The sequence below is a fragment of the Equus quagga genome, chromosome 2 (assembly GCF_021613505.1).
Source record: "Equus quagga isolate Etosha38 chromosome 2, UCLA_HA_Equagga_1.0, whole genome shotgun sequence".
Taxonomy (NCBI): Eukaryota; Metazoa; Chordata; class Mammalia; order Perissodactyla; family Equidae; genus Equus; species Equus quagga.
Window position 1 is genome coordinate 125,038,352 of NC_060268.1, and position 15,268 is coordinate 125,053,619.

At 49.7% G+C, this 15,268-nt stretch overlaps 1 protein-coding gene across 1 annotated transcript; it reads right to left on the minus strand.

The window, feature by feature from the left end:
- Positions 1–9,518: 9,518 nt before the first annotated feature.
- DDIT4 (DNA damage inducible transcript 4) lies at positions 9,519–11,661 on the minus strand. Its single transcript, XM_046649030.1, has 3 exons — positions 11,501–11,661; positions 11,115–11,376; positions 9,519–10,853 (listed from the first exon to the last, which is right to left on the minus strand). Exons 2-3 carry the CDS (start codon positions 11,314–11,316, stop codon positions 10,360–10,362), a joined length of 696 nt encoding a protein of 231 aa, XP_046504986.1. The 5' UTR covers positions 11,317–11,376; positions 11,501–11,661; the 3' UTR covers positions 9,519–10,359.
- Positions 11,662–15,268: the final 3,607 nt, after the last annotated feature.

Here is a 15,268-nt window from a genome sequence, read left to right on the forward strand (position 1 = left end):
TAGTAAAATAAAATGTAAAATATCTCATTAATTTTTTAATATTGATTACCTGTTGAAATGGTAATATTTTTAATATATCAGATTAAATAAAATATATTATTAAAATTAATTTCACCTGCTTGTTTTTTTAATGTAGCTACTAGAGAAATTTTCAGTTACCTCTGTGGCTCATATTATATTTCTATCAGACAGTGCAATCTAGAGGTTAAATGTGTGGGTTAAAATCCTGGCTCTGTGTGTCCTTGAGCAACTTAACCAACCTCTCTGGACCTCAGTTTACTCACCTATAAAACAGGAATGATAGTAGCACCTCCTTCATAGAGTTATTCAGAGGAATAAATGAGATAATGTTTGTAAAGCATTTAGCATAGTTCCTGGCATATAAGAGTGCTCAGGAAAAGAACAGAAAAAAAATTATTATATGTTTCCTTTTATCCTAACAGTCAAGTGCAGTTCAATTAAACTCAATACTCATTGAGGGCCTGCTACGTGCCAGGATCTGGGGTTTCGATGGAGGACAAGCCGACCACTGCCTCTGCTCTCATGAAGCCCCTGTCCTCTAGGATGGAGGCAACCGCTGAAAGAAGTAGGGTAAGTGCAGGTGGTGCTAAGCGCTGGGGAGAAAATGAAACAGGAGATGAGCTAGAGTGGCTCCAAGACACTCTAGCAGGAGCGGCCCAAGAGGGCTTCTCTGTGGAGCAGGGACATGGGAGCTAAACCTGACCAACAGGGAGCCAACCGGGTGAAGCTCTGAGGGAGCGGCCAGTGCAGAGGCCACAGCGCAAGTCCCTGCGCCGGCCGTCTGTCTTCTCTATTGTACAAGCTGCTTCCACTTCTTGCATCCGGCTCTCTGGGCTACTGCACTGTCCCCTGCTCATGGCAGTCTTTGTAACTCGGGCGCATGTTATTCCCCTTCTCGTCTGTTTTGCCTGCTGCTGTCTGCCTTCGCAAACCTCCCCCCTGCCGCCCCTCCAGCTCAGGTCCCCTGTTCTAGGAAGTTTTCCCTGATGGCTCCTGTCCCCACTCTTCTCTTTGTGGGGTTCTTCTAGACTGAATACTTTGTTCTACACCATCCTACCCTCCTCACCCCTTCATCTTCCTGGGGCAATCATGCCTCCCCAACAAACTTGCTCCTTTTCCTACGGCAGGCACCAGGACCAAGTCTTACACTCTTAGCCCTGAGCTGAGCAGTTCAATAACACCTGCGGTCTGCCAGAGGCATGTCTGCCCAGGCAGAGTGGAAAATCCCTGACTGGGGGAAGGGCCATGGAAATTTCTTCTTAAAGTTCTCTTTCCAGACTTGGACTCGCCCCAGAAAGCAGTCAAGCATTTGCCCAGTGACCTGCAAGGCTGTTCTGTTCTTTCTCCTCACGCCAGCCCCTACCGGCTCCCCACCCCAGGCTTGAACCCAGGGAGCAGTGAGGGGCGGGGCTGGGGAAAAGCAGCAGAAGCAGCAGCTGGCAGGTGAGCTTTGCCTCAAAGAATCACTCTTGATGTCATCCAGTCCCACCCCCTCAGTTCGAAGATGAGGAAATAGAAGAAATGAAGTAGATGAAGAAAAGGTCAGCGGCAACATCGTACCAGATTGCGGGTCTCCCCACCCCCAGTCCAGGCTCCTTCCACTGGCTCGTGTTCCTGGGTTTCCTCATCTGTAAAATGGGAATGATCATAACAGTACTTTCTTCATAGGACTGGTGATATGTTAGGTGAGTTAAAGACGTAAAGCATTCTCTAATGATGAGCGTCGTATCCTCTCTGGCCTGAGCCTGCCTCCCTCGCAGCCCCATGGTGGAGTGTGTAGTTCCCCTTCTGCCAGAGGCTGACCTCTGGGTGGGCTTAAATGAGGGCTTGGCGTAATCACTGGGCCAGGCAGGTTCCAATGAGGCCTGTCCCCATGTTGTCTGTAGACTGTATCCACAGCATGTCTGGCCCATATTTGTCCTGCTGCTTTTTCAATGTATGTAGATGCAGTTATAGTGAATAAAATACAAATTCACTTGACAGTGTTACTGAAGTCACAGGTTTATCATATAGTTGCTCCATCAGTGATAGCAAAAGTCAACTAAAATTTTTGGAGATTCAGAATGTGTTGGGGGCCACTGGGACAGGTGCCCAATCCTCAGCCCTCCTCCCCGGGGACAGAGGACAGAGGTTCCTCTCCTGTCCTCTGAGATGTACCAGCCCAAATCAGCTCCTCTTCTCTGTCCCCAGCCCTCAGACTACCCCCCCCCCCCCCCAGAGGGGCTCTGACAGGGAATCGGAATGTGTTGCGGGAGGCCCAGGTGAGAGGACTAGGAGAGCTGCCCTCACATGTTCAGTGCTGAAGTCTCATTCTTCCTCCTCTGGGAACCTGTCCTCGCTGTGTCTGGCTGATGTCCCTCTCTCCTCTGACCTCCTGGAGCATCACAGAATACTGCAGATGCGTAGCCCTCATCCAGCCCTTCACTGCTTCCCACCTGGTAGTCTTGGGTGCGATGGGACATGAAGGTCGGGGTATTTGGAGTTGGCCTGGGATGGAGAGAGGCATAAAAGTGCTTGGAAGTGCTGTGCACTGTTGGTGGGAATGTAAAATGGGGCAGCCACGGTGGAAAACAGTTTGGTGGTTTCTCAAAAAATTAAAAATAGAGTTATCATATTATCCAGCAGTTCTACTTCTGGGTATATACCCAAAAGAAGTGAAAGCAGGGTCTTGAAAAGAGTTTGTACACCCGCGTTCATAGCAGCATTATTCATAATAGCCAAAAGATGGAAGCAATCCAAGTATCTATCCATGATAAGCAAAATGTGGTATATGCATACAATGGAATATTATTCAACCTTCAAAAGGAAGGAAATTCTGACACATGCTACAACATGGATGAACCTTGAAGACATTGTACTAATTGAAGTAAGCCAGGCACAATAAGACAAATATTGTATGATTCCACTTATATGAAGTACCTAGAATAGTCAAATTTATAGAGACACAAAGAAGAATGGTGATTGCCAGAGGCTGAGGGGAGGAGGAAAAAGGGAATTATTGCTTAATGGGTATAAAGTTTCTGTTCTGCAAGATGAAAAGATTCTGGAGACTGGTTGCACAACAATGTGAATGTATTTAACACTATTGAACTGTCCACTTAAAAATGGTTAAGATGGTAAATTTTGTGTTATGTGTATTTTACCAGAATGAGAAAAAGAGGCCCAATGGGCCTCTCTAGAAGATGGCTAATTTGAGATGTCATGGGCCTCTCCATCCTTCCTTTCTTCCACACGCATTCACTGAGCACTTTCTATGAGCCAGGCAATGTTCTAGGTGCACAAAAAACGTGAGCTGAGCTTCTACTGGCAGAGACAGACAATAAATAAAACTTGAACCAAAATACTCATGCCTTCTCTTTGCTTTCCTTTTCTTAGTGAAAAATTTGCCATATTTACACTAAACAACCATAATTATGGATCCCCAATTTATGTTTTAAAACTTCTAGAGGGTTGGTCTGGTGGTGTAGTAGTTGAGTTCACACACTCTGCTTTAGTGGCGTGGGGTTTGCAGGTTCAGATCCTGGGTGTGGACCTACACATGGCTCATTAACCCGTGCTGCGGCGGCCTCCTACATAGAAAAATAGGGGAAGGTTGGCACGGATGTTAGCTCAGGGCCAATCTTCCTCACAAAAAAGAAAAACCTTCTAGAGCTCATTTAATGTACTTTTTTGGAGGTGTTAAAAATTTTTTTAATAGAGGTATAATTTGCATATGGCACAATGCACCCGTTTTTAGGTGTTCAATTCTATGAATTTTGAAAAATGTGTACTTAAAAAAAAGCTTTATTGATGTAATTTATATACTATAAATTTCACCATGTAAAGTGTACAATTTAATAGTTTTTAGGATATTGACAGAGTCCTACAACCACCACCACGATCCATTTTAGAATATTTTCATCACCCCAAGAAGAAACTCTATACCTATTAGCAGTTACCCCCACCACTCCTCAGTCCCCCAGGCATAGGCGACCACTAATCTACTTTCTATCTCTATGACTTGCCTATTCTGGACATTTCATGTAAATGGAATCATACAATATGTGGTCTCTTGTGACTTGCTTCTTTCACTTAGTGTAATGTTTTTGAGCCCATCCATGTTGTAGTATCAGTATTTCATTTCTTTTTGTTGATGAATAATATTTTATTGTATGGATATACCACATGTTGTTTACCCATTCATCTGTTGATGGACATTTGGGTTGCTTCCACTTTGATATTATGAAGAAAGCTGCTATGAACATTCATATATAAGTTTTTGTGTGGATATATGTTTTTTTAAAACAGATTTTATTTTTCCTTTTTCTCCCCAAAGCCTCTCGGTACATAGTTGTATATTTTTAGCTGTGGCATGTGGGATGCCACCTCAGCGTGGCCTGATGAGTGGTGCCATGTCCACGCCCAGGATCCAAACCTGCAAAACCCTAGGCGGCTGAAGCGGAGCACGCAAACTTAACCACTCGGCCACTGGGCCAGCCCCTGTGGGCTTATGTTTTCGTTCCTCTAAGATATATACGTAGAAGTGGAATTGCTGGGTCATATGGTAACTCTATGTTTAATGTTATGAAGAACTGCCAAACAGTTTTCTAAAGTGGCTGCACCATTTTACAATCCCCCCAGCAGTGTCTGAGGATTCCAGTTCCTCCACATCCTTGCCAGTACTTGTTCTTCTGTGTCTCTTTAATTACAGCCATTCTGGTGGCATGAAATGGTATGTCATTGTACTGCTGATTTACATTTCCCTGATGATCAATAGTGTTAAACATCTTTTCATGACTGGCTTATTGGCCATTTGTACATCTTCTTTGGAGAAATGTGTATTCAGACCCCTTGGTCATTTTTAGTTGTTATAAGAATTCTTTATATAATTTAGATGCAAATCACTTATCATATCATACATATGATTTGCAAAATATTTTCTCCCAGTCTGTGGGTTTTCTTTTTATTTTCTTGATTATGTCTTTTGAAACACAAATGTTTTTAATTTGTATAAAGCCCAACTTGGTGATCTCTTTTATCACTTGTATTTTTGGTGTCATATGTAAGAAATCATTGCCTAATCCAACATCATGGAGATTCACTCCTGTATTTTGTTCTAAGAGGTTTATAGTTTAGCTCTTATATATAGGTCTATAATCCACTTTGAGTTAACTTTTGTGTATATATACTTTTTAAAAAACTTTCTGGGGCGGGCCCTGTGGCTGAGTGGGTAAGTTCGCACACTGTGCTTCGGTGGCCCAGGGTTTCGCCGGTTCAAATCCTGGGTGCAGACATGGCACCGCTCGTCAAGCCATGCTGAGGCGGCATCCCGCATGCCACAACTAGAAGGACCCACAACTAAAATGTATGACTATGTACTGGGGGGGATTTGGGGAGAAAAAGCAAAAGCAAAAAACAAAAAAAACCCACAGGCACAACTGTGTACCAGGGGGGCTTTGGGAGAAAGGGGAAAAATATAATCTTTAAAAAAAATTTTTTCTGGTATTAAGGTATAATTTACATTCAATAAAATTACCAATTTTAAATATACAGTTTAATTAGTTTCATCTTATATACTTTTAGTTATTCTATATCGTTGGGTATTCTTTCCTGAAAAGTTAGAGCTAGGGAAAATTGAATATGTGCCCATTTCCTTTTCCTCTTATGCCCCATAGTTTTGCTTGTAAATGTATGTGATTATTTGTGAGTATGTGTGTGATTATATGCGAATGTGTTTGTGTGTGAGAGAGAGAGAATTTCAATATTGGCTTCTTAAGGGTTCCTGCTTAAATTGGCTTTCTCTTGCAGCTGCCATGGACCCTTTTAATTATATCTAAGTCATATAAGTTGAATGAATGAATGCAGTAATCAAGTGACAGCCCATCAGTATCTGCCTTCAGAGCCATCAGTACCACATGGCCACAGGTGTTTCCATGTAGCTGCCATGGTTGGGATTGAGATGGACACTCCTCAGCTGGGCCCCTGCATGGATGTGCCTGGGTTTAATGGGCTGTTTTCAAATTTGTGATTCCTTCATAAAGAGACCCCCTTCCAGGATAATTACAGAGTCCTGTAATAATCTATTAACTGAACCTGGTTTCTGTGCCTTGTGTTTCCTCAGCCTTCTGCTGGGCTGCCCCAGAAGCAGTTGGCCTTCTCCAGCAGCTTTCGTCTGGCTTCTGTCTGGCCACCCAAGAAAAGGAGCAAGTGTGCTTGCTGCCTCCTGGTCTTGGAGAAGGGTTAGTGCTTACCGCCTTATCCAGCTCTTGCCTCCAAATACCAAGAAAACTGTCTGGCTGATCTGGACACCCTGAGAACCAGGAGATTGAGTGGAAGGCCCGGGAGGGAAGAGGCCACACTTCCCATCTTAGCCCTGCAGCCCCGCTCACTGAGCCCCTCTGCGCCTTTGCATTTCCTTCTGAAGCATGAGGTAGAATTAAAGGAGCCTTATATAGGGGGCTTAATATGTGCCAGGCTTAGAAGAACACAGCTTAGAAGTGAAGCTCTCTGAGCATATTCCCCACAAATGACGTTTTGTATAAGAATTTATTAAGGTAGGGGCTGGCCCCGTGGCCGAGTGGTTAAGTTCGCGTGCTCTGCTGCTGTGGCCCAGGGTTTCGCTGGTTCAGATCCTGGGTGCGGACATGGCAACGCTCGTCAGGCCATGTTGAGGCAGTGTCCCACATGCCACAATTATAAGGACCTGCAACTAAGATATACAACTATGTACGGGGGGGATTTGGGGAGATAAAGCAGAAAAAAAAAAAAAGATTGGCAACAGTTGTTAGCTCAGGTGCCAATCTTTGAAAAAAAAAAAAAGAAAGAATTTATTAAGGTAATATGTTGACATGACTGTTGTTAAGATGGTGACTTTTGAAAAGGCGTTAGAGGGAAGTAGGACCAGAAGGGAAGGAAGTCCCTATTGCAGGCGCTTGCCCTGCAGCCAGCCCCGCCACGGCTCAGGCCACCACCTCTTGCCCTGCCACTGGCTTCCTCTGCCAAGGCTGGACCTCAGTTATGTCTTGATATACATAATTTCCTCACCCGTATCCCATTTTACAGATGAGGAAACTGAAGCTTAGAGAGGTAAAGTGACTTGCTCAAGGTCATCGACTAAGAAATGTCTGAGCCAGGATTCAAACCCAGCTTTCACTAACTCTCATGCACAGTAGCCTTAACCACTAAGGACACTACCTCCCTCCCCAGACCGCAGCCTCTAACATTCCTCCACGTTAGGTGGCAGGCATAATAACAACTAAATGTTTCTACCCTGCCCTCCTCTCTCCTTAGTTTGAGGGTCTAAGGCTGGTGGGGGAATTTTGTGTTGTCCGAGCCAAAGAAGAGGAGGACAGCCAGGCCTGAGGGGACCCAAGGGGTATCCCAGAACTTGGATACAAAACGAAGAACATACAATGAGATTAGAAAACTGCTAAATTTTCAACACTGCAATTGTGAAGGATGAGGCAGGAGGAGGCAGAGGGGAGCTATAAAAGGGCTACAACTTGCTCTGGGCCTTAAAGGAAGGGCAGGGTTTGTAGGTAAGAGAGAGGGACCACATCACTGGTAGAAAGCACTGGAATCAGCAGAGTCTGGGGCTAGAGAAGAGGGCAGGCCATACTGACTTGTACCAAAAAAGAGGAGTGGTAAGGAGTAGTGGGCAGTCAGCCTGAGTAGGGTGAATAGGGCCCAATATCAAAGATTTTGAAAGGCATACAGTAGGGGCCGCCCTTGTGGCTGAGTGGTTAAGTTCATGCACTCTGTTTCAGCAGCCCAGGGTTTTGCTAGTGCGAATCCTGGGGGCGGACATGGCACTGCTCATCAGGCCACGCTGAGGTGACGTCCCACATGCCACAACTAGAAGGACCCACAACTAAAAATACACAACTATGTACCGAGGGGCTTTGGGAGAAAAAGGAAAACTAAAAGGAGCCGAGTGTGCTTGCTGCCTCCTGTTCATGGAGAAGGGTTAGGGCTTACCACCTTATCCAGCTTTTGCCTCCAAGTACCGAGAAAACTCTCTGGTCTGGAGCTGGACACTGTCGCTTTCCTTGCCCCTCTTTTGGCACCAGGGAAGCATAGCCGTGAACATAGGCATGGATCTCTAGTCCTGGAAAGTGCCCCTCAGACACCGCCCAAGTGCTGAGCCTGCTTCACTCCCGGCTCCCATCCTGAGGGGCTGAGAGTGGACAGGGGCAGCCATGGTCAGAAGAAGACAGGTGTTCGAGGGCTGGGCCTCTGTTACCTAGTCTGTGAAGCATTACAGCCCCTGTCCCACCTGCCACCCCTCACAGGGTGGCTGTTAGGAGGATGTACCAGGAAAATGAATATGAGGGCTCTCCTGAGACTGCTCCAGGCACCTTCTTATTTGTTATCACCATGTTCAAATTCAGTTCTAACCCAAGTTCATTTATTTTGGGGAACAAAGCAGTTCTACCAAAGAGATGAGAGTCTTCTAAATATCCCAAAGTTGAGGACCCTGTGTGAGAATCTCTGGTGAAAATGCAGATTCCTGGGGCCCTACCTCAGACACACTTAGTCACAATCTTCACCCGGGGCCAAGGGATCTATGTATTAATCGGAGCCCCCAAGAGATTTGACTACACACTCAAGTGGAAGAACTGCTGTTTCACACTTGGGCAAACAAGGCCTGTCTGGGACCAGGAAGAGAAGTGATAACAACCCTCCAGAGGCCAGTGTGGGAGGACTGCCCCACTGTCACAGGGAGGGAGGAGTGGGAAGGGCCTTAGCCCTCATTTGCGCCAACCCTGATTTCACTGATAAGGAAACCGGGGCCCAGAGCCTGATGAGTCCAGTTCACCCCAGGGATTCATGAAGACAGGCCTGCAGTCCCCTTGCTCTCTAAGCCCTCACCACTCTCCTTCCTTCTTTGACCTCCATGTGCCTGGTGCATTCTGCACCTGCCTGGGCCACACCTCCCAGTGGCAGGTCATGCCCTTCTCTGAACCCTAGGTTCCTTGTCCAGTAAGAGGCTTGAACTAAGTCATCTTTTTCAAACTCCATTTCCTAACTCCCTAACCTTTTTGGTCCTGCTCCCTAACCTTTTTGTATCTAGAGATAGAATTTGTAATTTTCATGACTATAGAACAAATACAACTGTGACTTTTTTCACAGAAAGAAAAAAAGTCTCTTGCAGTCCCTTTAGTACCTATGCAGACCTCAGGCTCAGGGGGCCCTTATACACGGCCCTTCTACCCAGGACAGCCAGGTGAGCTCTCCCTGAGACTCTGGCTCTGCGGGAGGTCTGACTCACCCTTCACCTTCCAGCACTTTCTAGCGCTTTCCCCTGGCAGCCTCAGCCAGCATAGAGCCAAGGGAGCCAGGGTTTTGGCAGATGGCACACAGTCCACATACCTCCATTACCAGGCTGGCAGGCAGCCCCAGAAAGGGACAGAGAAACAACACACAGGTAGATGCAAGTCCAGTGAAACCTGCCTTTTACCAGCACCCATCCCCCTCCTCCCTTTTATTTCATGGCACTGATGAGAGACAACCAACTGTTTAACAAACATGTTTTTTTTATTAGAAAAGTAAAAAATATTGCATAGGTCTTAATACTTGAACATCAAGTGTATTCATGAACAGCGAGTATCTTCATGTAAACAGTTCTAGATGGAAGACCCAGATGGCACTCCTCTGGGGGTGGGGTTCCAGCCCCCACCCCAAGGCTCTATCCCCTCAGACTCAACTCTTCAAAACACAGCAGGGGATGGGCCACATGCAGCTCCTGGGTGTATTTTTCCTTTGAGTGTCAAAGATCCCCAAGTGATCCCAACACCCGCCCCTTCCTCCTCTCACATTCATGTGTCTGTAAGATAGCTGCCTAGAACAGGTCAGTAGTGGAGCTCTGATCAAAAAGACAAAAGATACAAAAACAAGGAACAAACACCTTTGGCCCCTTCAGACCACAAACACAAATCACCTCCATGACCTCCCCCCTCCCACCAGGACCAGCTCCCCTGAGCACAGCCCTTCTGCAGAGGCCAGTGCAGCCCAGCTGCTCTCCTGGCTGTCACATCACTGTTGTCTTAACTCTTAGTAATAATAAAAATAATAAGGTACATGCTACATACACATCCAGCCAGAAGCCTGGCAGGCCCCGAGCCTTTGTTTCATGCTACAGTGCTGAGGGGCACGTGCCCTCAACGGGAGCCGTCTGCACACGCCTCAGTGAGCGTCCTAGGAAACACTATGCTCCCCTCACCTAGAGGTTCCTCCCCTCAGGTGGTTGTCAGTTTTCTAACGACAGCCATCAGTCCCTCAGCTCCTGCCTGCCGATGTACATCCCAAAAGTTCAGCTGTCTCTGCCGTGGGGGCAGTGTCAGCCCCCCAGGCCCAAGTTCAACACTCCTCAATGAGCAGCTGCTCAGAGCTGTACAACTTCTTCTTGATGACTCGGAAGCCCGTGCTCAGCGTCAGGGACTGGCTGAAGCCAGGAATGAAGGGAGAGTTGGTGGAGCTAAACAGCCCCTGGATTTTGGGCCAGAGGCGTGAGTCCAGGCGCAGCACGAGGGTCAGCTGGAAGGTGGGCACCAGGCTGGGGTCGAGGGCCAGCTGGCCGACGCTGTGGCAGTTCTTGCCCTGCTCCACGCAGACGTCCAGCAGCGCCCCCCGCAGGCCGCACGGTTCGCTGTAGGCCAGGCGCAATAGTTCTTTGCCCACCTGGCTCACCAGCTGGCCAGGCATTAGCAGGCGAGCCGGGCGCCGCGAGCCCAGCCGTGCCTGGGCCAAGCTCTCCCGCAGCAACTGCATCAGGTTGGCACACAGGTGCTCATCCTCCGGGTCACTGAGCAACTCGAAGTCGGGCAGGGACACCCCATCCAGGTATGCCGAGTCTGGAAGGGAGAGCACACAGAGGAGGGGTGTAAGAGCAGATCCAAAAGGGGGAGGTGCTGTTTCGCTAAGAAACCAGCACTCTTTCCGACTCCGTGCCTGTTTCCGCCCCACACTCGTACCCTATACTCCAATCCCCCTCCCCCACTGCAATCTGGGTTCTGATGGAATAGGAGGCCAAGGTGGCTTTTCCTCCTTCTAGCGCGGCGCGTTCTCACCTCCCCGGCTCCTCGAGTCGCGACTGGCCCCCGCCCACCGCTTACCTTCCTCCGGCCCAAAGCCACTGTTGCTGCTGTCCAGGGACTCGCAGTCCGAGCTCTCCAGGCTCGCGCAGCGGCCGAGCCCCTCTTCTCGGGCCGCCGACCCCCAGGCTGAGCGCGGCGGCTGATCTGGGGTGGGAGTTCGGGACAAGGACGAGGACGAAGAGGAGGACGACGAAGAGAAGCGATCCCAAAGGCTAGGCATGGTGAGGACGGACGCCAGAACGTTTGCAGATGAGCTCAGGAGGTGGGAGCGCCGAAGACGCTGTAAGACAAGAGAGGCACGGACGAGGCGTCAGTCTGGGGGCTGGACCAGACTTCGAGCGCTGGGACTCGCACGGCTGAGGCCTCCCTGCGCAGGGATCAGCACACACACAAGGGACACTCACCAGCTAGCGCGGTCAGCGGGAACTGCTGGGACAGTGCGTACTGCCGCTTGAATGGATGCGCGAACTGGTGCCAAACCCCGAGCGCTGCCCAGACCTGTCCCTTCTACCCACCCGCGCCTCCCCCTCGGCCTGCGGCGGTCCCTGGCACCAGAGCTGAGAGGCCTATAAGGACTAGCGCGGGAAGCCACGCCCCCTTGGCGCCGCGGCCCAATCCAGACCCGGGAGTGTGGCCCGCCTCGGCCAATGGGCTTCCGGCGCACGTTCGCAACGTTCTCTCCTGCCCGGTGACAGCGGTCTGGCCCCGCCCCCGTTGAGCCCCGGAACGCTCCGGGCCGAACCTGGAGCCGCGGCCACGCCCCCTTTCTGGAAGAGATCCTCGGGCGGCTGCAGCTGCCAAGGTCCCCGAGGGCGCTCGCGGCAGGGGAGGATCAAGGAAAGACTTGTTTATTATAGGGTCGTGTTGGTGGGGGAGGGGGCAGCCCCTGACCGCGTGTTGGAAGAGGCAGGGGAACTTGAGGGGGCGGCGGGCAGGGAAAATGGTTGCCCCCAGCGTCTGGGAGCTTGCGAGCTACGGGCACAACTGGGCGCACGGGTGGATGCCCGTGGGACGGCGGAGCGGGGAGCAGTCGTTAACCAGGCCAGCCCTCGCGCACGTATCCCACGCTAACCCTGCCTTACGAAGGTCGGGATATGGGAGTGGGGTCTAAAGACTGGGCAGCCCCAGGCACCGAGCTCCGCCTTTCCCGTGGCCCCACGTGTACACCCTCCCGTTACTCTACAGCCCCAGGGGATGGGTTAATGAGGTCCGCGCCCCCCACTGGAGCCTGGCCCGCAAACCGTGTCCGCTCCCACCCCACAACTGCTCCCGAGGAGAGGGTCTGGGGAGGTTGCTTAGGGGAGTGTTGATGGGCTTGGGTTCCTAGCGCCTAGTCGTGGGGCTGAGAAATGGGACCCATATCAGAGGGACACACTGACCCGCCCGCGGGCCGAACAGACTGTCCGCGGCGCAGCGGTGCCTCCCCCACCCGCAGCGGCCCCGAGCCGCTGGGCGTCCGCCGGGTCCTAGCACCCCTCTCTCAAAAGCGCTTTGTGTAAAAGAACCGGAGAGTTGCATCAGGACGGAGGACCTAGGTCTCCGGAAAAGCCCGAGAGTGTAATGGCCACCCCCTGTTTCGTCATTCAGGCGGGGCCACAGGAAATCTGGCCTGACGGCAGTGTTCTGAGACAGTAACTGCTGAGGGTGGGAGGAGGTTCGGACGAACTCGACCTTTATTTCTTTAAAGGTTTATCAATTTGGGACACGGGGATCCTGATGGAAGAGGGAACCAAACTTACATCAGCCGCTCCCGCCCCGGGCGGGCAAGAGCAGAACCAGATCCGATAGGCGGGCCTCGCCTGGGGGCAGACTTGCGCGTGACAGATGACACTTCCCAGAGAGGTCAAGCCACTGCCATCCCCATCCCCATTTTTTAAAAAGAAGCTGACCCGTCGGCCATCCGGACAAACCAAGACCTAGAACCAAAGAGGACTGGAACTGAAGCCCTGCACCCCATCCCCATTTCCCGTATAAGGAAAACAAACCCTGGAGACAAATTTATGGATAAAAAAATAAATTAGAGGACTCATTAGGAGATATCTTAAAGACTACTGCAAAATAGAATAGTCTTTTTGGGGCCAGCCTGGTGGCGCAGCAGTTAAGGTCACACATTCTGCTTTGGCAGCCCGGGGTTCGCCAGTTGGGATCCCGGGTGCAGACCTACACACTGTCAAGCCATGCTGTGGCAGGCGTCCCACATAGAAAGCAGGGGAACATGGGCACGGATGTTAGCTCAGGGCCAGTCTTCCTCAGCAAAAAGATGAGGATTAGTGGCAGATGTTAGCTCAGGGCTAATCTTCCTCAAAAGAATAGTCTCTTAGCTGCTGGGGCTTTCAAGGCCTAAACACTGGCCCTTCCTATCCTCCAAGCTTCAGTCACTTACTGGGAGCCTTAAAGACAACAGGTCAAGACAGTTAGGCCCAGGGCTTGGAGGGCTGGGGGTAGATGACATCCTCTTGAAATCACCCTTTACTGACGTGGGAAGAAAAGAGGAGGGGTGATCTGTGTGGGTTTGGCTTTCTGTCCCAGGAGAGATCAGGGAATTACCATCAGAGGGACCCTTCACTCCCCACCAGGCTGACTGGGTCTGGGGGCATCTAAGACTTAGGGTGTTTTTCTTCTTTTTTTCTCTCCCTCTCTTTTTTGGCAAAAAAGAAGGAAATATTTCAGAAAAATGTGGAACACTAATCTAAGAAAAATAGAGATTTTTAAAGAAGTGGATATTCATAAGCAAAAGAATCCCCAGCCAGTTTGGAATGGTCAGTTTCCTAGGAATCTTTCATTCATTCAATACATACCTTCAGGGAAGCAGTGTGCTCAGCACCTTTTTCCATTCACTGCCTCATTCTGTTAATAAAACAGCTTTTCCCAAATGGGAAGGGCTGTGTTAATGAGAACTGAGTAATTTTGTTTCTTTTCAAAAGAAATCTATTAAAGATGTTGTCTCGTGTTTTTAAAAAGTGATGATAAAAGGACTTGCAGTTTTACCTCTGGAGGCTTTTCCCAGAGTAGGAGGGAATGGGCTAGGGGTAAGCAACCACCTGCAAGGAGGCCTGGCTGAGGCCTGGAGGGAGAGGGGGCCTCCCAGCTGACGCCCTTCATCTCTGTGGAGGATGGGGCAAAGCCGCATACCATTGTCTGCCAGGAGAACCTTTGGACCTAGAAGGGGTCCCTCTGTGGAGCCAAGGCGAAGGGTCTTGGTTCATCCTGTGAGGTGGAGGGTGGGATCCCTTCCCCCTGGCTCGGGCTGGAAAGACTTGGTTAACACCTCACACATCCCTCCCTTCATTAAGCAGATGGGGTTGGAGGAACTCCCAAAACAAGGCACTCCTGCGGAGGAGGCAGCTCTCCCTCCTGGCACCTGAGCCAGGCCTCTTCAGAGCCCTAGAAGATTCTATAAACCCTGCGTTCGGTGAGCTGCTCTCCCCATCCTACTCCCCTCAGACCTAGGCTGGCTGCAGGTCAGGCTTGCCTGGACATGTTCCCGCCAGCAGCCTTAAAGACCTAGCTCTGGCATCCCTTCTCCAGGAAGCCTTCTCTAGCACCCCTACCTCAACCCTCCATCCCTTAGGTGCCCCTCCTCAGGTCATCCTTATACCCCATGCATGTCTCTGTTAACGGTTGTTTCCACTTTAGTCTTCCCACTGGACTATGAGCTTCTTGCGGGTAGTGGTCTAATCTTAATTTCCAGTGGCCAGCACATAGTAGAGGCTCAGTGAATATTCCTCTGATGAATAAATGAATGCATGAATAAATGGATGGCTAGATAAAGCAACAAGGTGGATTTTCACAGAATTGCAGACCTATATCTGGATTCCCAGGATGGGGTGGGCCTTCAGAAGGACTTGATGCTACCTTTCCCTCCCCTTTCTGACAAGTGGGGCCAAGAGCCTTGGATATGTCTGAACATTTCCCTTCCTCTTCAGCTCAGGTCTGGAAGGGGGGCTTCAAAGGCAACCTAGTTCTTCCAGTTGGAATATAGTCAGCTGGGGAGTGAGGTGACATTGTTACGAGGACTGACTTGTGGGAAATCTTTTAAAGCAATTAGGACTTTACCTTCAAGTGCCTCAAAACACTTTAAAATGTTTTTTTAATTGAGATGTAATTCACATATAAAATTAACCATTTTAGGGGCCAGCCGTGTGGCCAAGTGGTTAAGTTCTTGCACTCCA